Consider the following 24,435-nt stretch of genomic DNA (forward strand, 5'->3'; position numbering starts at 1 on the left):
TATAGGAGAGGTTCTATTGTCTACAAATGTGATGTGGTAAGATAAATACTAAGTCCCACAAAATGTATAAATGATATTCATGGGCGTGAAGGATGTGCACCATGGGATCCTATTCTATTATGCATTCAATCAATACGAGTTTATTATGCCTAAAAGTGCGTGCTATTGACCTATTTCCAATATTTTATCATAACGCTTATTTTGTAATAGAAACAATCCATCTAGAATACCCGCATTGACTAAACTGTCTAGAGATTTTTGAGTGTAACATTAGCTTGTAGACAAATTTTTTGTAGTTGAGTTCATTGAACCGTAATAAATGCACGCTCGTAAATATATGAAATAATGTAGAGAAGAGAATCTTTTGGTGATTAAAATACTTAAAAATAATATTGATGGGTGACGTAAACCCCATTTAAGTAATTGAAAAACAATGTTGCTTACGAGACACACGCACACCCTTCTTTTTAATTTGATTTGATTCCTATGCATTATCAACAGACCACTTTTATTTATATATTTATAAAAACAACTTCGGCAGAAAGTAAAAAAGATAAAACCAAACCGCTTTTACAAACATTTCCAATCAACGTCTAACACCTCTCCCATTTGTTTGGGCTACATAGTCTTACTGTACTCCCTGTACTACCTGATTGCACCAACTCAGAATCCAAGCTCTCACCTCCGTTTGCTTTATATATAGCTGCCAAGCTTTAACGCCCATCAAACTCACTCTTTTATTCTCTTCCACCCTTTTTCAGCTACCAGCGCCGCCCTCAGCTCCGGCCATACTTTACGAAATTCAACAAGTAGCAAGCAGTTAATATGTCGGGTTATTATTATCACTCAGGGTGCCCAGATCGGTACGGGGCTCACTATCTGGATGCCTGCTCCGTTTGCGGCAAATCGCTTCATAATTCCGATATTTTCATGTACAGGTTGGTTTGCTCTTTAGTATTGATTTTAAAATTCGAATCGTGTTTGAGTATGAAATAATTTTGTTTCCTGATGGGTATTTTTTAAATTGCAGAGGGAATACACCGTTTTGCAGCAAAGAGTGTAGACAAGAACAGATGGAGATGGATGAAGCCAGAGAAAAGAAGTTGAAATTTGGTAGAGCACATAGGAAATCGGATTCCAAGACCTCTACACCCAACAAAACTGTTCGGACGGGAACTATTACGGTGTCGTAGTACATATTTGCTTATTTTTTTCTTAGTAGGGTGATAATGGTATCATCAATTTTGAAAAAAAAAACGAGAAACAAGATAAGGAAAAAGAAAACCTTGAATGGAATTTTGTAATATCGTTTTTTATTGGGGCTGACAGTTGATAAGGGAGGAAGCGGGAGGTATCAGATTGTGTAGTTTCCATCAATGAAAAATATTCAGAGATCTATAATTTCCGGTATTCCTGAGAATTGAAAGCTACCTTTTAATGATGTGTGATAACTAAATTTGAATGAGATCGTAACAAGGCAAAGTTTTGTGCTCATCACGATAGGGTCTGCTTTATTAAGCAAATGAGAAAAAAACAAGATATATCAGTAATTAGTAAATGCAGTGAATGTGTACATCGTTGAACGGTATATTGTCTTGAGCAAAAGCTTTTTTGTCGGATTGAATGGACCCCTGCCTCCTACATACTTTTCACTTGTTTTGTCCCATTCAGTCAACCCTTTTCACCTCATATTAATGGCTTTTTGCCATGCTTTCTTTACCATTTCCAATGCTTATTTGACAAATCTTAACATTATTTAACAAATTACAATATAATAATTTACCATTTTTCAATGGAAATGGAATATATTTAGGGCTAGTGTTTTACTCCTTTTAAAAGGAGAAGTTTGGTTTTAATATTGCTGTTAAAAGTGATTTTGAAAAATAAAATATCTATTTTAGACATGATATTATCAAGTAATATGTAAATAATTTTCAAATTAATAATATTATTATATTTTAATAAGAAAATAAAAATAATTTATTATAGCTTGTTGTTGATATTTTAATATATGAAATATAAATTTTAAATATTTTAAGCAATAAATATTAATTATTTATAAAATTTAATTAGAATATATAAATTATATTTTAAATAATTAAGTATAACCATTAAATATTTGTAATTAGATATTAACACATTTACACTATTTAAAAAAATATTTTTTCTTTTTAATTAATGATTTTAATACATTTGTAATTAAGCACCAAGAAAGAAAAAGAAAAGTATCATGTTGTTGGAGGGGTGAAAAAGTAATTAAGCACCAAAAGTGTTTTTGGTAGAGAAAAAGCTAAAAATTTTAGCTACTCATTTTCAAAAGCTAAAAGTTTCAGTAAAAAACAACTTGTTTAGCACAAAATTTCTTTTAAAAGTATTTTTCAAGCCAAAAAGTACTTTTTTTTTTTAAGCAATACTAACAAATTCCTTAGTTTCTTTCTTATTTCTTATACTTATTACTCATCTTTACTTTGGACAAATCATTTTATAATTCTACCATTTCCCTAAGCCTTTTAAACAAGTTAAAAGAGTATACATCAATTCCTAATGCAAACATCTTCAAGTACATAAGAGAACACAACTTCTCGAGCAGAGAGAACTTATATTTTAAGAATCAAATTGATAGTCTATTAGATCATCGATCTTCGATTCATCCGATTTGATCGATCTATCTAGTTCAAAGTAAATAATTTACTAAAAATAAAAATTTAATTAAATAATAATAAAAATCTAGATCAATCGATTTGTACTACTTCATAAGTTAATTGATATTTTATCACTCTTTGAACTGATACTTTAACTGTTTCTTGATCCAACAGTCAGACCAATCAGTCCAATTCAAACAATACTGGAAAGGAGTCGAAACTAGGGAGTCCACCGCTGGTAACAATGACTAATCCCCTTATTGTGGGTGCTCTCCAAAGAAGTAAACGGTTGGTCATTAAATATGCTCCATTCTCATGGGCAAGGATCAAACCTCCAACTTTATGGTTAAGGGATGATGTGAGCAACAATCACACCACACCTCATGATTAAAGAAAATTGATACAAACTAGAATCAATTGCATAATTGAAGGCTTTAGCATATGATATTTTTAAGTGCATTATCAATACCCATATTGAAAATACATCGGCTAAGAATATTTTTAGCAACATGGCTTTTATGCATAAAGTTTCAATGATGAAACTTGTTTGTATTTCTTTTGTAAAGATTTTTTTTTATTCTATAGGCATTGTCCTATACTTCCTTTGATACTAGTAAGTTATTCATACTAACTAGTGGGTTTGAATTTAACAAAATAAATTCTGACTCAAAATATAAAATTTGTATATAGTAGTGAGTAGAATTGAATTTACAGGAATTAATAACAATCTTATGTGTTTAATAAAAACAAGTTAAAAATTGAGAAGTAATATAAATTCGAAACTAGAATTAAAAGTAATTCAACAATAATTTGGGATTAACAAAATCAGTCTAGTTTATTAAGCAAATGAGAAAAACAAGAAGAAAAGGAAACAAAGACAAAAGAAAACACTAATTTATCAGTATTTGGTAAATGCAGTGAATGTGGACATGGTTGAACAATATATTGTCTTGAATGAAGGTTTTTTTCGGATTGAATGAAACTTACCTCATACATACTTTCCACTTGTTTTGTTCGATAGAATCATCCATTTTTTTTTGGAATATGCTCTTTGTTACATTTCGAAAAATTAGGTCAATTGTCATTCTCTCCTCGTGAGTAGAACCTTCCCGAAGTCATTGCAATTTGTTGTCATTCGCCAATTTTTCTCCATTTTGTCTCCGGATCTCATTTAAGCCTTTTGTTTCCTGTTGAGATTCCTTGGTTGCTTTTGTTTCTTTAAAGATGTTAGTGATTATATTTTGTTTGAGGAAGAAGAACTGTCTCAATGCAGCCGCATCTCGCCTTTGTTCGCCAATTTTCTCCACGGGTCTTGTTGGTAGTTGGTTTTCTACCACTTCAAATCCTCTCAATTTTCGATTTCTAGTATTTGGTTCTCCTTCCTTTGGTTGGGTTTGGTGGATTTCGTCTGTTTCAGAGTTTCTATCGAATGACTAAACTGAGTTATTAGGTTTGCTTTCTTTTATTCTATTCTTAGTTCTTCTCATAGATCTGATTACAACAATTTAGGTTTATTGTGTTGTTTTCGGTTTCTGGTATTTGGTTCTCCTTCCTTTTGCTGGGTTTGGTGGATTTTATCTGTTTCAGAGTTTCTATCGAAGGAATAAGTTGGGTTATTAGGTCTACTTTCTCTTCTTTTGTTCTCAGTTCTTCTCATAGACCTGATCACAACAAAGGTCTTGTGCACACTGATACATATTGATTACCAAGATCTAGCATTTTTTGCGGACTCAAAGGTACATGTGACAGAGGTTTAGCTCAGACGATTAGTCTAATATCCTTTTAAAGGTTTAGCCCGGACGAGTAATTTGACATGTATATTGTTAGCTTGGCCAAGCAATTTGATGTGTCATTAAATTTTTAGCATGAACGGGTAACTTGACACGATTGTTGTTACATCCCTCGCCCAGTCCGGTCGTCGAACCCAAGTTACGAAATGCTTTAGTAAAATAGAGACATTCACATACACAATCATCGAATAAATTTCTTTTTAATGTCAATAAAATTTTATTTAGATCACACACATATAATAGAGGTTATAACATAAGTGAGACTAATTAAGTTTTATAACAAATATCCTTAGTTTCAGGTGATTTATAGTTTTAAACGAAGCACGCCAAGGTGGTTCGCTAGAATATGTCCGTCCAAAGCCTGACCGCCAAATGATTATCCTCCAAATGAATGCAGAAGGTTGTTCGCAAAATCCTTGTACTTAATCCGAGCATCATGACCACGCGATCTAGTCTTGTCCGCGTAATAGGCTTGCTTTTTGGCCATTATATCGCAATCGATGAAGATGACGTGGTTTGCATCTCATTTCCGTCCATACTATCCGCTGAACATTCATATTATTTTATTATTATTATCCACCCAAATAGTCTGCATTTATAAGTTCACCAATTAACTAAATTGAGTTAACATATTTAACACATCCTCCTTTGAGATCAATTTAAAAACATTTCAAATTTCACAATTTTTCTATTTAGTCCTTATCGTCATTCAATCTCTTATACTTAAAATTTCACTACTTCTTTTCCTAACAATTAATATATTTCTTCCACACTTCAGTTCACAACACTTAATCTCACTTATCAGGTTTTGCACATTTCTCAATTTAATCATCTCTTCATCATCTCATGCCATATCTATTTATAACATTATTTTCTTCATTATTTTCTCAAGTTCAACCTCTATTCTTTCTCATATATTTATATTTCATACCTATTGTCATGAATCATACTAAGATTATTATCTAGTCAGGAACAATTTAAAGCTTTTTTCACTATCTTCTCAAATTTCAGATTCACATTTCATTATTTTATATTTTATATTATATATTCTTATATATCTTGTTTTTCTAGACTCACTCATGATCATAGGATTAGTAAACCCGAGTTCTGATACCACTAAATTTAACACCCCATACCTAACCCAATCGTCAAGTCAAGGTACCGGGATGTCACATTCGTTGTTGAAACAACTACAAATATTTCAAATCGATTTATCATATTATTTGATTATTGCATACCATTTTACTCATTTTAGAAATAATTGAATTTATGACAGAACTATTTATGGGTTGAAGGAGCTCATTAAAACATGATATTCAATCAAATATAATAAAGTTTATGAAATTAACACACTTATTAAAGTTTTACAAATAAGTCCATTGGAGGACTTGCACTTTCTAAAGTAATTTACCCACTTTATGTATACTTCATGTTTATTTCTAAATTGTGTCAATTAATTTAATTATTCATAAACTTTTAGCCAATATTCTAAAATCGGATCAATTAACAATTACTCACTTATTATTTTATCAATTCGTTTAAACATTCTCACAAGTATTTATCATTCCATCACTTATAACCATTTCATAACATTTCAAATTCATCTACTATTTTTCCTCCTCCTCTCCATTCCACACCCTTTATGTATATATATTAGAATCTTTAGCTTTTAGTATGACATGCATATACGTAACATTAACTATAATTCCATTATTTACTTTTGTGTTCATATCAAAGTTGTCCACTTGTGTCATAGTTACTAAATCATTTATATCTTGAATTACGAATTTGAAATTAAGACCCGCTTGATGTTTTTGAAACTAGGCTCAAATATTTTTTACCATAAATTTTTAGAATTTCTACTTTAGCAAATCAATCTGATAATTTCTTCAAAATTTCCCTATTCTATTACTTGACAACTTTGACCTTTCTTTACTAAAAATAATTATCTCTTAAATACGGGTTCAGATGATGTTTACTTTAGATTCTCTTGAAAATAGACTCATTAGTAATTTAAACATATAAATTTCATCCCTTAATAATTTTTGTACAAGTTTTTTTATGATTTTCTAAAGTCTACAATTTCATTGCTTACACCATTTCTTTCATATGAAACTATGCTCGATAAAATTTAGTTCCATATTTAATTTGATCTCTAACTAATTTTTATGATTTTTGTGAATTATCAAAGTTAAGTCATTCTTGTTGTCCAAATTATTTTAATGAAAATATTTTCTTTTCATGGTTCTTTTCACTATCTTTTATTCAATCATACATAATCACCATACTTTTGATTAATATTCAATTTAATCACTTATGGTTATGTGTAGATTACGTATTCATTTTTAATTTGAGTACTTTTCACAATACAAATCACAATTTCTCTTACTTACCAATTTAGTGTTTTAAATCTCTATACTTTATCAAATACTTTCTATTTCTAGTTAGATTAAAATACATATTTCATACATCTCATTCACAACATATTTAACTCAATCTATTGAAATACAAGTAGGGTTAGTATAAAACTTATCCCCCTTTGTCAAGAATTTCTTCCTTTCTTCTTCATTTCCTTTCCTTCCCCATCTTCACCACTTTCTTTCCCTTTTCTTCTCTTGCTCCTAAATTGATGAACATATTCTCTAAAATCTCAACTTCATCTTTTCTCTTTGGTGTCTAAGGAAATTTTCATGAATTTTTTGTGAAAATGTGGGTTTTCATGGTAAAGGATTAAATTGTAAAAAAAAACACAACTTTCTCTTCCCTAGCTGTCTCTCACGTTGAACGTGAAAAGATGATGATTTCTTTTCATCTTTCCTCTCTTTTTATACCAATCATTTTCATAATAAAATATTAACAAAAATCTAATTAAAATATTAATATTATAACATTTATCTAATTATTTAATTTAAAATATCTCACATGTCATCATTACACTCTAGAATTCTTTCTCATGCTAATTGACCATTTTACCCTTTATAATCCTTAAAATTTCATCCTTAATAATCACTTAATTTTGTCAAATTGTGATTTAGTCCTCAAATTCTCTATTTATTCAATTTAGTCCTTATTCATCCATTTTCCTTATTTTCTAAACTCTTCCACCCTTAAGATATTTGCACTATTGACCCTTCAAATTTTTATATCTACACTTTAACCCCTCACGTTTTCAATATTTACACTTGAGCCATAGAACTTTTCATATTACAATTTAGTCTCTAACTCAAATTAATATTTCACAACATACTTCTTATTTCAAATTTTTCCTTGGTATCACTCAACCTTTCTTTTATCATATTTACATCTTTTTCTCACTTTACCGGAAAAAAATCAATTATACACTATCAATTTAATCTTGCTTTTATAATATATTGATTTTAGGGTATTACATTTCTCCCCTTAAAATAAATTTTATCCTCGAAATTTCCTTGGTTTTTCTCGACCATGAACTTCATTGTCTTTTAGCAAAGACACTATTTATCTTAATTTATCATTATTAGTACATCACATTTCTTTAATTACAATCAATTTCTTAGACTTGATACATTCTTGATTTCTTTATTCAATTTTCTTTCTTGTTACACTTTAATCACATAATTTATCTCTTCACTACTATTTGTAGTATCTTTTCTCTTAAGATTTATTGAGAACTTTTGTTAATCAATATTATCTTTACATCCTCTCTAAAATAAGACTCGTCAACTCGCTTAATTCAAAATTTTTTCATTCAATTTGGTCCAACACTACCTCTCTCTTTTATGATTGGTTGTTGTATTCGATATATTGAAGAGCACATTGTTGTGTCCAATTATGTAGTTGGTTGGATCCGTCAAGGAAAATAGCAATCGGATTTAATGACTTGCGTGGTTGAGGTTGTTGGTTCGAGTTGGATCCTTCTAGTTCGCAAGACTATCAAAGAGCTGAATAATTAATTTACACACAGAAGGGTTGATGGTTTGAGGTGTCCTCAATCACTTTAACTGACTTATTGGTTGAAGAAGAAGACTTGCTATCAAGGATTGGTTAGAAGTTGAAGCAAAAATCGAGCCCGAAACTAGAATTTCATCATATTGGTTTATTCAATTTAATTTCGTTTTCAGTTTATTTTTACTATTATTTCAATTTCAATTATCTCTATTATTTTTAGTTTTATCATATTTAAATTTCCCTTTTTATTTTTGCACAGATCGTCACCTATCGTGAGCACTATAGTTGCTTGACCGCGCGACCTTATTAAATCGAATAATAATTTTAGATATCCCAATCCGTGTAGGATCAATCCTACTCTCTATACTGTTATTTATATATGTTCAGGGGTAGGAATGTTATTTTTGGTGGATTGAACACCCATCAAACACATATTATTTTTTTGCCCCTTTGTTGAAGCTGTTCGGAAGATCTTTACCTTTAGCTATTGTCGTAAGAGGGAAGGTTTCAAGGGGATGTTCAATTGGTGGAATGATACCAGTCTATGGCTTGATTCTGTTGAAGCCAAAGATCAAGTGGGACTTCTTGCTTACATTTGTTGGAATCTTTGGAATTCTAGGAATCGATTTATCTTCGAAAACAAAAATGAAGATCCTGTCTCCATTTGGATGAAAGCCATGAGGGAAGCTATAGAATTTAACCAACGAGGGTCAGCCCCTGCTCCAAATTCAGTTAAAATCAACTGTGACGCATCTTGGAACCCCTCAAACCAAACAGCGGGAATTGCAACAGTTGCTAGAGACAGTTTTGGGAAAATCATCCAGGGCCTGAATGCTTGTGTTCAAGTGTCCTCTGTTCGGGTTGCTGAAGCGTTGGCGGTACGTTCGGGAGCTGTTTTGGCCGTTCACCGACAATGGTCAAATGTTGCTTTGGAATCGGATAACAAAGAACTTATGACCTCACTTGAAGCGGATCTCGACAACTGTTGGGGATCAAAGGCTATTGAAGCTGATATAAAATCTTTATTAGCCTCTGTTAATTATGTTTTCAGTTTTATCTCTAAATCAGGGGTTGCAAAGATGACTCGAACTTTAGCATGCCCTTTTGATTGGGTTTTGTTTCCACCTGCTGGTCTTGCTCGACTTGTGAGCAATGATTCTGTTTCTTTCTAATGAAGCTGTCTTTGCTTTTAGGAAAAGTGATTGTTACCATTTCCAATGCTGGTTCGAACGTCTCCCTTATTTGAAATATATTAAAAATATTTAACGAACTACAAATTTAATAATTTTAGCTTTACCATTTTTCCATGGCAATGGACGAAATTTAGTTTCTTCGTATCTCTTGTCACTAATCTATACTTTCCGCAACTCATTTTATAATTTTTTCTTTTCCTTCCGATTTATAGTCTTAGTTTGATTGGTATTAATATTGATATTCTTATCAATACAAGATGATATGGATTCGATTGCGGTCAAACATGTTTATCCTTTATTTAACAAATATGGATTAATTGGTGGGTTGGAATTCAACAAAATAAATTCTTACTAAGATATATAGAAGCAAGAAAAGTTGAATCCTCTTGTATTGATAACAATCTTACGTGTTTAATACAAAAAGTAAAAAAATGATGAGTTTTGAAATTAAAAACTAGAATTAAAAATTAAATTTGTCATGCTAAGAATCTAATCAAAATAAAATCTCAAATTGAACTTATGAGTTCAATCATTGATGCAAAATAAATTTCAATACCTTTTAATAAAATTGTTAATAGTTATCGATGTGTTTAGCAATAAATTTCTCTTTACTAAGTCGAGGCTTGCATATCGCATACCAAATCATGCTTTTTTTCATAGATATTAGGATGATTAATCGGATTGCCATTACCTAATCTTACTTTTACAAGACTGAAAAACTTAATCTAACTTTGAAGTCCAACGTTCATCTAGTAAAACCTAGATCCATTCCATTCCAAGATGGTGACAAAAACACAGGAGGTGTCACCAAAATGATGGGGTGACATTAATTTTCCTTAGTTCAAATGTCACTATCTCCTTATCTCCGGCCACTAATTCTCTGAGAAATATAAAACTTTGTTTTATCTTTTGCACAATGTTCAATATCATGGAAACATTAAAGTCTTGGTTATGTCATGCATTGAAAAGCAGTCGTCTCGTCAACCTTCCTACACGGTATGACGGAAAAAGAAAAAACTGGGGACAGTATTCAAACCAGAGTAACATGTCCATCTTTATTGACTCAACAAATTCATTGGAAACCTTGATTAAGTGCTCATAAAAGGAGTAAAAAGTGGAGCCAAAAGTCAAAATTCAAGAGAGCAAAGTCCTCAATCATTTCAATGGAGCCGGTTGTTCACATGCTACTTAAGGGCTTGCTATTAAAATAAAATTCACAAAGGGAGTAAGTATTCCTTTTTCTTTCTCCTTTTGGCTCTCTGACAGCTCAAATTAAATGATGAATCCCTCCATTTAAGTTTGTTTCCTCACCAAGTTCATAAAAATGTTTGGGTTTTAATTCAGAAACTTCTCAGGTTTGAGGAGAGTTCAAACAGAGGGGCATTAGCATACAATGAGTACTGCAAGTGCAGCAACAGCAGCAGCCACATCTACAGCTCAAACAAGATTCATAAAATGTGTTACAGTAGGAGATGGAGCTGTTGGGAAGACTTGTCTCCTTATCTCTTACACTACCAACACTTTTCCAACTGTATCAACTTTTCTTCTTCTTTCTCTACTATCTTCTTACATTTCATCTTTCATTTTATTTTTTAAATTTTGAGTTGCTTTCTGGGTATTTACAGGATTATGTTCCTACTGTTTTTGATAACTTTAGTGCCAATGTTATGGTTGATGGGCAGACTGTGAATTTGGGTCTCTGGGATACTGCTGGTATTATGCTCATCTGCTTTATTCTTCCATATACATTGATCTTATTCAAGTTCTTTTGCATATATCATAAAATGAATACTAGTTTCTTGAGTTAACGTCCATCGATTCGATTATAAAGCGAAACAGATTTTTCCATAATGCTGATAGTAAGAGTTGTTCAGGTCAGGAAGACTATAACAGGTTGAGGCCTCTAAGTTACAGAGGAGCTGATGTGTTTATTCTTGCTTTCTCCCTCATTAGTAGGCCTAGCTATGAGAATGTAACAAAAAAAGTAAGTTTCTCTCTTGTGCTTATGGCTTATGCTAATATACTGTATACTATTACAACTTTTCTGATTCCTTTACATGTTTTGTTCTTTTTTCATTATGGTCCTTGTGCTGGTGAAGTGGCTCCCAGAGCTGAAACATTATGCCCCAGCAGTGCCCATTGTTCTTGTGGGAACAAAACTAGGTGATGAAAATGCCTTTTTTTTTTTTTGTTCTTCTTCATGTATTCTTTGTGCAAATTAAATGAAAGTTTCAAGAACCATGCCTTTGCTTATCAATCAAGATTCAAGATGCTCTCAATAATTGAGCATGTCCTTGGTTCTTTTTTCTCCACTTCTTACACTTACAATCATTCTTTTCCCTTTCCAAACAAGTTATCATTATAAGATAGTCCTAGGTGCATGGTTCATAAGCATTCAAAATGTGAACATAAAGTGCAGCATATGAACATGCCATGATTAGACAAGCATGGCTTTGTTATATTAATAAATTTGAATGGGGATGCAGATTTAAGAGAAGATAGACAGTTCCACTTGGACTATCCAGGGGCATCAACTATTTCTACAGAACAGGTAACCACAGATGTCAAATTTGTTGTATTGTATTGTAGTATTAGATGTTTCAATATTTTTTTATCATTTTTGGGCAGGGTCTTGAACTAAAGAAACAAATAGGAGCACTGGCTTACATAGAGTGCAGCTCCAAGACACAACAGGTTTCATCTTGCATCTGTTAACCTAAAGTGGCTGTTACATACACCAACCGGATTCTTTGTCTTTTTTTTTTTTGTTTGGTCCTTCCCAAGTGAAATCTCAACACTAATTAAACAAACAGGATATTGGAGAAATTAGTGGATAATAGCATTCATTAGTGTTTGAAAATTGCAGAATGTGAAAGCTGTATTTGATGGTGCAATCAAGGTGGTTGTCCAGCCTCCAAAGCAAAAGAAGCAAAAGAAAAGACCAAGTGTATGCCGTGTTCTTTAAAATAAACACCCTTTTGGGACAACAGTGTCAAGTTGACGATGATGGTTCTCCTCTTACTATTCTCTCCATATGCTTGTCTTGTTCTTGCTTGTTACATTTTTCTTTTGTGTTGATTCCGTCAATTATAACCCCATTTATTTATCACCTTCAAGAACTCAACGGATGTTTTGGGTTCTGTAAATTGGCTGCTTATTGGAATGATTTGAGGGCATTGTCATCCTGTTTTTTTTTTTTTTTTGCTTTCCATTTTTGGTTATAGTTGAAGACATATGGCATGGGCTCTAATTGGTATTTTTTTTACCTCAACTTGGGCCATGTTAAGTAATCGTTCAAGGGCAGTATATATTGGGCTTGCACAGTAATCTTTTGCCTAAATTACATTAAGTCCTATGGTACACCTGAAAGAGAGTGTATATATATATATATGAAAAAGTATTTTAAAAATTTTAAAATATATTTCTTATTTAAATAAAAGGAAAATATTTGGTACACCATAGTGCAGTGTTTAGACTTCATAAGAAAGATTAGAAGATTGACAAGTGTCCTAAATGAGTATAGTAAAATATTAAAAGAAAGAGACATGACATATTTTAAAGGTTATTTGTGAAATAAAAAATATATTGTCAATGTATTAAATATTAATCCTTAAATAAATGGTAAAATTTTAAAAGGATGTGATTTTTTTAATGAGAAAATATTTGGTGAAGTACCAATGGAGTTTTAGACTTCACAAGTAAAGTCGAGGGGTTGACAAACGTCTTATAGAAGTATAGTAAAATATTAAAAAAAGAAATACATAATAATTTTTAAGGTTGTCAGTAAAATAAAAATAAATAAAATGTTAGTATATCAAATATTATATATTTATCGATTATGAAAGTGAACCTAACTTTTGTAACTATATTGATTGTTCACCCTAAAATCCACTATCATACATTCGAATCACATGATAGTCTATTTATGGTGGGTAAGTATATAAAATATTTTATAACAACAATAATTATTTTTAATAAATTAAAATTTTAGTTTTTTTAATTGTGCTTGTGTGCAATTAATTGATAGTACTAAATCAATTAAAATTTTATAATAGTATAAATAGCTTATTCTTTGAATAGTTTTAATGTAAAATTAGTTGCCTCAACATACATCATATATTTTCTAAAGAAATCATGTTGTTAGCCAATCTTCTCTTAAAAAATAGTTAATAGTAAGGATGACAATGGAACACGGAGGAGCAAATATTACTAAATTTATTATAAATATAGTTGGTACAGTATGCTCCACTATCTGTCCTTCTTCACTGTGGATGTATAATATTGAAAACCATTATCATCTTCATAAATGTTGGATACATCCATCCCTGTCCCACCTTGCTCCGCTTCAATTTGAATATTGTTACTTATTTTTCATATTTTCAATCTTTTTAAAGTCAAGTAAATATTAAAACATAATTCTTCACAAAAATATTTAAACATAAAGTATATGGAATTTTCTATATTATGTTATTACATTTTTGCCCTTTCAGTTGTTTACATATAAAGATAAAATCGGACTTTTATATAATGAAGTGGGTTAAGGTGAAGTAAGTAATTTCATACTAACTATTTAAAAGAGCCCTGCTCGCATCCACTTTTCAAAAGAAAACATCTGCTATCCATTCAGAGTAAATTGGTATAGAATCTATCAAACGCACTACACCAGAATAGGCTTTTAGCGGCACTTTTTGCGGCGTTTGGAACAAAAGCGCCACAACAAATCGAGCATTAGCGGCGATTTAGCCAAAGCGCCGCTAAAGGTAGAGCATCAGCGGCGATTATCCCGAAGCGCCGCTAAAAATAGGAATTAGCGGCGTTTTATATAAAGCGCCACAAAAAAACCTAAGACCAACGGCGTCGTTTTTGCGATTTTTTAAACCTTTAGCGGCGTTTTTGTCTAAGCGCCGCTAATGCTCGAGTCTTTAGCGGCGTTTTTGTCTATGCGTCGCTAATGCTCGGATATTTAGCGGCGTTTTTTTCTATGCGCCGCTAATGCTCGGGTCTTTAGCGGCGTTTTTTTCTATGCGCCGCTAATGCTTGGGGTCTTTAGCGGCGTTTTTATACAAGCGCCGCCAATGCTCGGATCTTTAGCGACGTTTCTAACTGAGTGCCACTAATTCTCTTGTCTTCAGCGGCGTTTGTATCTAAGCGCCGCTAATGTATTGACCTTTAGCGGCGTTTTTGCCGAAGCGCCGCTAATAGTAACAAATCTATTTATTATATAGTGGGACAATTTAAATTTAAATTATAATTAACAAATAATATTGATTAATATAAAAAGTTTTTATTAAAGAGAAGTCGTATATATATATATAACAACTAACTATTTATAACAGTTGATTTAAACTACTTTACGAGAGAAAATATATTAAATTATGAATAAAATAAAATATAAATAAAACTTAAATTGTTGTATTAATGTAAAGAATATATTAAAAATAGAATTAACTTTTTATAAGAGTAATAAATTTTGGTAGTATATATTGTTCGACTAATTTATACAAAATATATATATATTTTAACAATTAATTAATTATTGAGTATATATATTTTATGATTATATATATTAAACATTTAGGGAAATTTTGTTATGGACGGTATTTTAAGGAGTACGGGGTATAGATTTAAGGTAATTGGGATTTAAGGTTAATTTAGGGGTTAGAGGTTTAGGGGTTTGATATTTAATTAGGGTTAATTTCAACGGTCATGCATATGTTAGGGTTTAATTAATTAGATTTGTTTTTTATTATTTTTTATGGTGAATATATACGTTCTTATATATTTGTAAAATAAATCCAGATGATCAATAAATTTAATTAATATATATATTAATGAAGTTTACTATAGTTTATATTATAATTATTAATAGATATATATATAGGTGCGTGGTAGTTAGATGATCATTTTATGGATGCATGTTAATTTATAATTTGAAGATTGTTAAATGATACAATTAACTAATTAATAATAGTTGTATATTTAAAACATTTAACCCAAATATTTAACGGCCATTTGATATTTTTGATATTATGCATATATATATCCATATGGATATATATATATATAGTTATTAATTATTTAATTTGTATATATAGGACCAAAATAATCTTGGTATAAATAAATAAGTTGGTAATTATGTATTTGTTAAATAAATAGGTAATTAATTATTTAAATGTAAGATCACAAAAAAAGAAATTTAGCGGCGTTTGTATAGAAAAAGCATAAAAGGTAGCCTTACCGGCGTTGTAGTAAAAAGCATACAAATTTTGCAATATCTGACGTCGTTACGTGTTAGGGAATCGTTTCTATTGTGGCGTTTTATAGGTAGCGCCGCTAATATTCTTGATACTCTATCAGAACGGCGTCGTTTCAGTTGAATGATGTACTCTATTACTGGCGTTTTTCGGGAAAACGCCGCAAATATGTCTACAATCTTGTGAAAACGTCACCGTTTGTTTGTGTAATTGAAAATTTGATGTTTAGGTGTAAGGGGGATTTAGGGTTTAAGGGTTATGCTTTAGGGTTTAGGGGATTTAGGGGTAAAGGGTTAGGGGGTTATGGATTTGGGGTTTAGGGTTTCAACGGTTATGTTAGAGTTTAAGTTATTAGATTTTGCGGTATTTTTAATTTTTATATCAAATATGTTCTTATTACTTTCTAAAATATATATTAATAAATTTAATATATTGAAATTATGAGTATATAGTTTAAATTTATTTATTTATCAATAAACTTAAATATTATAAACTTCAAAATTTATACAAAAAAAATTAAAAATGTAATATTACAAATTAAAAGTTTTTACTATTAATTATTGTTTAATCAATTATAACTATTTTATGATTATTAAAGATTTAGGGATTATTTTGGATGGTTGTGCTATTTTAAGGATTAGGGGTATATGGATTTAAGGTTTGGGATATAAGGGTTAGGGGTTTAGGGTTCTGAGTTACGGGCTAAGGGTTAATGGTTTAGAATTTAGGGTTTAGGGTTTGAGGGTGGGATAAAGGTTTAGGTTAGTTTAGATTAATTTATTTAAATAATATTTTAAAAATCAATTTAAAGTACCAATTGATATAAATTATATTAATGTTTTTGTCATTTAAATATTATTTTAAATAGAATTAAGATTAATAAGTTAAAAATATAGTTTGAAATATGCATTAAGCTTTATTAAGCGGCGCGTTTGATTATAAATTCAATTTTAGTGGCGTTTTTGGAAACGCGCAAATATCTAAGAAATAGTGGCGTTTTCCTAACAAACGCCGCAATGGTGTCTTAAAATTTTGGCAAAACGACGCCGTTTCTTTCATCGTGTTTTAACTTATCATTTTCTGTATAAGGCATAAACACAGAAACAAACATCCTTCAGACAAAACATCGCGATAGAAACGAAAGAGAAAGGGCAAAGGAAAAAGGAGAGGAGAACTCATAAATCGGGTGAAAGCGAAGCAACGGTGAGCCAATCTTGAGAGGATACTATCAAGGTTTGAATTTTGGTTAAAAGGTAAGCTTTTTTTTCTTTTAAAAGCTGAATCTTGATTTAGGGTTTGGGTTAGGTCTAATATGGTAAAATTTGAAATATTTTATTCACTAATTCAAGAATATAGTACTATAAAATGGCATATCACCAAAAGCAATAGATTAGGATTTTTATCAAGCTTGAAACCGAATATATTAACTGTAACATATATTACCGATTAGGATTTTTATCGCCATTCCCTAATTTGAATTTTGTTTTGGTTGTATATTTGGGTTTGGGTTTGGGAAGAAGTACCGACCCTGTGTTTACTTTACTGCCAGTTCTTCTCATTGTTGAAGAGTTAACGATAATGATTAACATTCAGGAGGGACATAGGCTTCTAGTTTTGTAAGATGCCTTAATAAATATTTAAAATGGTATTCTTTTGCAAATAATTTGTTATATTTTGTTAACATGTTGCTAAATCGATTATGTGTATTGAAGAATCAATTCATCTTAAAATTGTTCTTTGTAATTTGTTTGAAATCGAAATTCATTTTGAATTGGTCAATAGTTTATTTGTTTTGCTCTAAAATGTTGCTCTAATCATTTTGAAATCGATTATTTGTTTGGTCAAAAGAAGCAAATCTGTCAACCGATAATTGCTTGGCATTCTAAGGTTAATCTTTGGGCACTTAATTTGGTTAATTGGCAGTTTAACGCTGACAAGTTAAACACGGTGTTTGGTTTATGAGAGTACAAACTTTGGGGATTAGGCCTCTTTTGGCGAAAATAAAATTACATAACTCACATGTTAAAGTTGTAGCTGTTATTCTTATGCATCGTTGGAGCAGATATTGAGATTATCTGGTTGCAATAATTTGCGATGATTACATTCGACTTACGCTTATTGGAGATTCCGTGTTGGAAACCCTATTCTTCTTTTGAGATTTCTTGTAAGTTTCTTGACTTACATTTCCATTTGAAAGCAAAATTCTACATTGACATGATCTTGTTTTCGTTATCATACATTCTTAGTTTCTTATATGATTGCCTGAATGTTTATATCCATGTATGATGCTAGATTGTAATAATATTTCATTAAAAATTGCCTTGCATATAACATGTGTCTTGAGAGAGTTTTGTGTGCACTTCACGAGTTAAATGACTGTTGGGACCTCTGAATCTTGCCACTATATTCATTGTGTATGAAGACATCAAACATGTGGAATTTTGGATATTTCAGATGGTTATGCAAGACAAAAGTTTGGCCTACACTTCTATGAATTTGAAGAATTTGTCTATTTTGTGTTTCATAACTTAGTTAATTTTCTTGGATAGCAAGCTTATCATTCATGTCTTTAAACCTGAACATTTACGCGGAATAATATAATTATTGGAATCTTCCAATTGCACATAATAAAAATTACCCTCCAAATCTCTCAAGCCTGGACGTTTCTAGGTTTTTTTATTTGATTCTCCAAAATTCTATCCCCGAATTTTGCTTACTCGCTTAATTGTCATTGATACTTTCTTCGTTTTCGGTCTTTTAACTACTTATTATCAACCGGGTCTCCTTATTGGAATCGGGAGATTTTTCTTTGTGTCTAAAGGTTCGTTATTTACTACTAAATTCTGATTTTGGTTTATCATTTGATTAAACTTTTATGAATAATAATAGAACAAATGTTGGGTTTTTTAAAAAAAAAATCTGGATTCTATATGGTCCCCGGGAGAATCCGTGAAAAACAAACAAGATCATATCGGTTTCTCGATTTTCTTTTCAAGTAAATATTTCGTTTTCAAGAGTTTGCAACTTTTTGCGGCTTAGCGAATCAAGTTTTCTTGCCTTATTTTGCTTCATTTATATCCTCCACTTTGAACCGATTTTGACCCATAATAATTCAGTTTTAAAGGTTATTTTGATTGAGTATTATTTTCTTGGATAGCAAAATTTGTACTAACTATTTTATTTTATTTTATGTCTAACCATTGTAATACATATATAATAAATAAGTTTTTCCTCATATTATTACTCTACTAGCCAAACGAGGCATTATTTTGTAATGATAGCAAAAAATGTACCAAACTTGAAAATGTTAATAATGACGACCAAAATTTTAGAAGTTTTAATAACAATAATAACATAAAGGGAACACATATTCTTGAAAGTTTTAACAACAATAAAAAAAGTAATAAATTTATAATACTTGACATTGATTTATGTTTATTTAGTTAATTAATATTTAAAAGCATAATAAAAGTTTTACAAAACTTAATTAAAAGCAATGGGTTTTGTTTTAGGTTTTAAATGGGTTTATATATTAAAACAATTTAGTTTTTTTCAATTTTCCAATCTGCGATACCTTGTCACCGATAATTTGCATAACTTACATAAATTAATCTCGATCGTAAGTTACATAACTTACATTAATATGATACATAAATTACATAACTTAGTTAATTAATATTATACATATGTTACATAACTTACATTAATGTGATACATAAATTACATAACTTAGTTAATTAATATTATACATAACTTACAACTTACATAACTTATAACTTACATAACTTATAACTTACAACTTACAACTTACATAACTTACAACTTACAACACACATAACTTAATTAGTTAATATACATAAATTACATAACTTAGTTAATTAATATACATAAGTTACAAAACTTAATTAATTAATATACATAAGTTACATTAATTAATTAATATACATAAGTTACATAACTTAGTTAATTAATATTACATATGTTACATAACTTACATTAATATGATACATAAATTACATAACTTAGTTAATTAATATTACATATGTTACATAACTTACATTAATGTGATACATAAATTACATAACTTAGTTAATTAATATTATACATAACGTACAACTTACATAACTTACAACTTACAACTTACATAACTTACAACTTACAACTTAAATAACTTACATAACTTACATTTTTTAATTATTCATAAAACACATAACTTAATTAGTTAATATACATAAATTACATAACTTAGTTAATTAATCAGTATTATACATAAATTACATAACTTAGTTAATTAATGTTATACATAACTTACAACTTACATAACTTACAACTTACATAACTTACAATTTTTAATTATTAAGTAAATTCCATAACTTACTTAATTTTCATAATAAATAACTTACGAACTTACAACTTACATAACTTATCGACATACATAACTTACATAGCATAATTTGACTAATACACAACTTACATAATTGCCATAATAAATAACTTACATAATACATAACTTACGTAGCTTAGTTATACTTATTCCTAAATCCTAAACCCGTGCAATTTATAATGATATTAGGTATTTCCAGAACAGAACTTATACGAAAACATCCCTAGTACTAGTACACAATTTGGATGGGTCCGCCAGGATACGGATGAAGATATTTACGATTTATAATGTAGTAAGCTTTTACGAATATGTATGTATATATTTACAAATAATGATATTTCAACTATTTTATATGTGATATTATTGTTGTAATTGTATACTAAGTTTATTACATAATTTATTTGTATTGCAGATAAAATGCCTAGAAGAAAAGTGCGATCGCACCGCATTGTTCAAGGTACTCTAAACTCGGCGGAAACAAACAGCACTGAACAACAGACTACTATTGGATCTTCGAATGTTCCGGTTACACCTGAGGAACCTATAGAAGATCAAAGTAATTTAACATTTAATTTACATGTGTGTTGAATTCTTGTTTGTTTTTTTAAAATTTCGTATATTACAATACTTTTATTTTTCAGATGAAACTGGTGGGACGCGGAGAGTTCGTGGACGTACAGTACTGAGCGATTTATACGACCTAGATCCAGTCGAGCGTGTCCAAGTATCCAATAATAGCTTTGGTCAGCCTGTTGGATCAGAAGCCCGCCTTTTAGCAGGATACATGGGCATTCTAGCACGGAATGCAAATATGTTGCCAATTAACTTCGAGTCATGGCATAAAGTGCCCGAGAGTAACAAGAACCAAGCTCTCAATAACATTAAGGTAAAAAAACGTGTATGTCATTTATAATACTTGGGTTTAAGTTTCATTTACGATTAATTTCTTAAGTTGTGTTTTTTGTAGGCGAGATTTGCTCTAGAGGTCTCCGATGCTTATGTAAAGAAGGCATTGGGGAAAAGATGGAGAGACCATAAGAGCACTTTAAAGAAACAATATTTTAAGACAAAAACAACACTCGACGAGAGATTACAAAATGTCCCGCCGGGAATGCTGAGGTACCAGTGGGAAGAGGTCGTTAGATTTTGGACTTCGAAGAAAGGAGAGGTATGTGTCCCTTATAAAATTTTGTAATTATTTTGGTGTATAGTATTTCCTAATTAACGTACTAATAATTTCATAATGTAGGATCGTGAACAAGTTGGAAAACAAAGTAGGCAGCAACAAAAATTCACTCACACAGCTGGGTCGAAAAGTTTTGCGTGTGTAGCTCATGCAGAGGTATTTTGAATTTTTTAATATTGGCATATATTTATTACTTTCTATCAATTAATATTTTTACTATTGTATTGTAGGAGCGTCGTCCGGTCAAAAGTTGGACGACTTCAACTTTTTGACATTACACATAGGAAGAAAGATGGAAACGCTATGACTCCTGAAGCTGCAGAAATTATGGTACGTTTGCTTAATACAATTTCACTTGTTTTAATTATTTATAGTGTTTACTTTCTAATTATTTATTTCATTTATTGTAATGCAAATATTATTAAGTTATGTTGCATTCGGTTTTTTAATATATATTGCGTTCCTAACAATGTGATTTATTTTTTAGGAAAAATTAAAGGATAAAAAGGCGGAGTACGAAGCGATTGCTTCCAGTGATAGTTCTGTTCATATTGACGACTTTGATAACCGGATTATCACTGAAGTTTTGGGTCCTGAAAGGTATGATCGGGTTCGATTTCAAGGATCTTTTGTTAACCCATCCCAATATTTTAGATCTAGCTCGCAACAATATATGCCTTGAGAGTCGAAATGTCAAGTTCGAGAGGTTAAGAGACCGGATGGCTCGGATGCAAGCGACAACGGTGAGCAAATTACACAACTTAAAGCGGAAGCAACATCCGAGAAGCGATGTTCAAAGAAGATATGAAGAACTCCACTACAACTTAAAACGGATCAGTGAGAGAAGCGAGGTTCAACGAAAGTATGAAGAACTCATGAAGACTTAGAGCGAGATGAGGCAACAAGAAGCGAGGGAGCGAGAGAGAATGCAATTGCGGCGAGGAAGTAGAGGCTAAAGCGAGGAAGTAGAGGCTGCGAGGAAGCGAAGCGGCGTCAAAAGTTCGATGAACTCAGCAGTGACTCAGAGTATGATGAAGATGTTTGAGCGATCATAACCGCCGCCGTCTTAGATTATCGTGTAAATATATTTCAATTTTGACTTTGAATTATCATTTTAAGTTTTAACATTTTGTAAGAATAATCTGAATTTTATTATATTTATTGATATTTATTATATTATTTGTTTAATATATAGATTTTATTACTTTTAATTTGGTTTAGATATGATTTCTTGATTTGTTTTTTTACGGGAGGTGAAAATATATAAAATTTATTTTACAAATCGCCAAATTTAGTGGCGTTTTTAAAACGCCACTAAAAGTGTTGGTCTTTAGCGGCGTTTTGGTAAAAGCGCCGCTATAGATCGAGGTCTATTAATGGCGTTTTGGGAAAAGCGCTAAAGACCTACGATCTATAGCGGCGCTTTGATAAAAAAACGCCACTAAAGACCCGATCTATAGCGGCGCTTTAACTAAAAGCCGCTAAAGACCCCGATCTATAGCGGCGCTAATACTAAAACGCCACTAAAGACCACGATCTATAGCGGCGCTTTAACTAAAACGCCGCTAAAGACCCCGATCTATAGCGCTAATACTAAAAACGCCACTAAAGACCACGATCTATAGCGGCGCTTTTACTAAAAACGCCGCTAAAGACCCGATCTATAGCGGCTTATACTAAAAACGCCGCTAAAGGTATTAGTCTTCAGTGGCGCTTCTACTAAAGCGCCACTAAAGCTCTTACTCTTCATGGCGTTTATGATAGAAGCGCTATAGACCAACACCTTTAGCGGCGCAATCTTTAGCGGCTTCTTTTGCGGCGCTTATCAAAGTGCCGCTAAAAGTTTCTGCGGCGCTAAAAAGCGCCGCTAAAGGCCTAAAAAAGCGCCGCTAAAAGCCTGTTTTGGTGTAGTGACGGTTTGAGTTTTGTCATCTCTAATTAATGAAGCAAAGTTGGGATGAAATTGAAAGGTTATAAATGATTTAAAACTTGATGTTAAATTAATGAAGTTTTGATCCGAAATTAAGGTAATGCATTCAGCCATCTCTCCAAATCTTTGGTGTCTTTTACTGCCTTCTGCCATAAAAGAGCCATAGCTCCCATGGAATTACTCTTTTTTCTTTTCAAGTTATAAGTAGAAATAATACACTTTAAGAAAATAATATATATATATATATATATATATATTTGATACAAGAATAAATTAGAACATGTCTAAATGAACGAGCTTAGCAGCTTCAACTCTCATCCATGCTCGAATCGTAGATATCCTTCTCCAACAAATCTCGCATAGACAGGGGTGGATCTTCAAGCGTGACCAAACAATTAATTTTGTCTTCGTCCATCTTAGTTAACTGATCTGCAACTTTATTACTATCCCGTGAAATGTGATGAAATTTAATTTGCCAATCATTGGAGCACTATTCATGTATCAACCTAATTTCGGCAATACTACTTATTGCTGCAAGTCCATTCCACAAAACATCAACTAATAACACATTATCACATTCCAATTCAGCCTGTCTAAAATAATATAAATTTATTTATTGGAGAGAATGAGAAGGTGTGGGTCGGTTTTTGATTAAGCAATAATAATGTGATTAAATTAAAATAAAATCATGTCCTTAGCCACCAATACAAAATTTAAAATCCATAATATATTAAAACCACTCCTATTTAAATACAGCATGAGAGAGGGCATCTTATGTGGTATGGTTTGTCAACACCTGCCACCCAATCCTAGATTTTTGCTTCTTCTTTGCTCTTTATTTTATTTTATTTGTCTCTCATTACCAATCTTTTTTATGATTATGACCCTCAAACAAAACTTGGGTTTTCTTCTCTTAAAATTTTCATTAATTGGTTGAATGATAAGTCATACTCAAGATTAATTTTAATGCCCAGGTGACAGAATATGTGTTTCTGCAAAAGCAATATTTTTCGTCTAACTTTATCATATATTAATTTATTATCTCATTATTTTTGAAGGATTTATCATAAATTAATTTAATTTCTAATGTAATTTTGCCTCTATATTTTTTATAATATTATTAATTAGT

At 31.0% G+C, this 24,435-nt stretch overlaps 3 protein-coding genes across 4 annotated transcripts; all 3 read left to right on the plus strand.

Moving 5' to 3' along the window:
• Window positions 1-713: 713 nt before the first annotated feature.
• LOC128043103 (FCS-Like Zinc finger 3-like) lies at window positions 714-1,420 on the plus strand. Its single transcript, XM_052635136.1, has 2 exons — window positions 714-938; window positions 1,031-1,420. Exons 1-2 carry the CDS (start codon window positions 826-828, stop codon window positions 1,191-1,193), a joined length of 276 nt encoding a protein of 91 aa, XP_052491096.1. The 5' UTR covers window positions 714-825; the 3' UTR covers window positions 1,194-1,420.
• Window positions 1,421-8,874: 7,454 nt separating this feature from the next.
• LOC105793100 (uncharacterized) lies at window positions 8,875-9,531 on the plus strand. Its single transcript, XM_012622030.1, has one exon. The coding sequence runs from the start codon at window positions 8,875-8,877 to the stop codon at window positions 9,529-9,531; it is 657 nt and encodes a 218-aa protein (XP_012477484.1).
• A 1,027-nt stretch (window positions 9,532-10,558) lies between these two features.
• On the plus strand, window positions 10,559-12,734 carry LOC105790602 (rac-like GTP-binding protein ARAC4). Of its 2 annotated transcripts, none has more exons than XM_012618300.2 (8): window positions 10,559-10,777; window positions 10,897-11,083; window positions 11,178-11,265; window positions 11,427-11,536; window positions 11,652-11,715; window positions 12,039-12,103; window positions 12,181-12,246; window positions 12,419-12,734. In XM_012618300.2, the coding sequence occupies exons 2-8, from the start codon at window positions 10,946-10,948 to the stop codon at window positions 12,515-12,517; spliced, it is 630 nt and encodes a 209-aa protein (XP_012473754.1). In that variant the 5' UTR covers window positions 10,559-10,777; window positions 10,897-10,945; the 3' UTR covers window positions 12,518-12,734. The 2 variants fall into 2 exon arrangements, with proteins under 2 accessions (XP_012473754.1, XP_012473753.1); XM_012618299.2 differs by having other exon boundaries at window positions 10,908-11,083.
• Window positions 12,735-24,435: the final 11,701 nt, after the last annotated feature.

This window comes from Gossypium raimondii, chromosome 8 (assembly GCF_025698545.1).
Source record: "Gossypium raimondii isolate GPD5lz chromosome 8, ASM2569854v1, whole genome shotgun sequence".
In the NCBI taxonomy this organism is placed as follows: Eukaryota; Viridiplantae; Streptophyta; class Magnoliopsida; order Malvales; family Malvaceae; genus Gossypium; species Gossypium raimondii.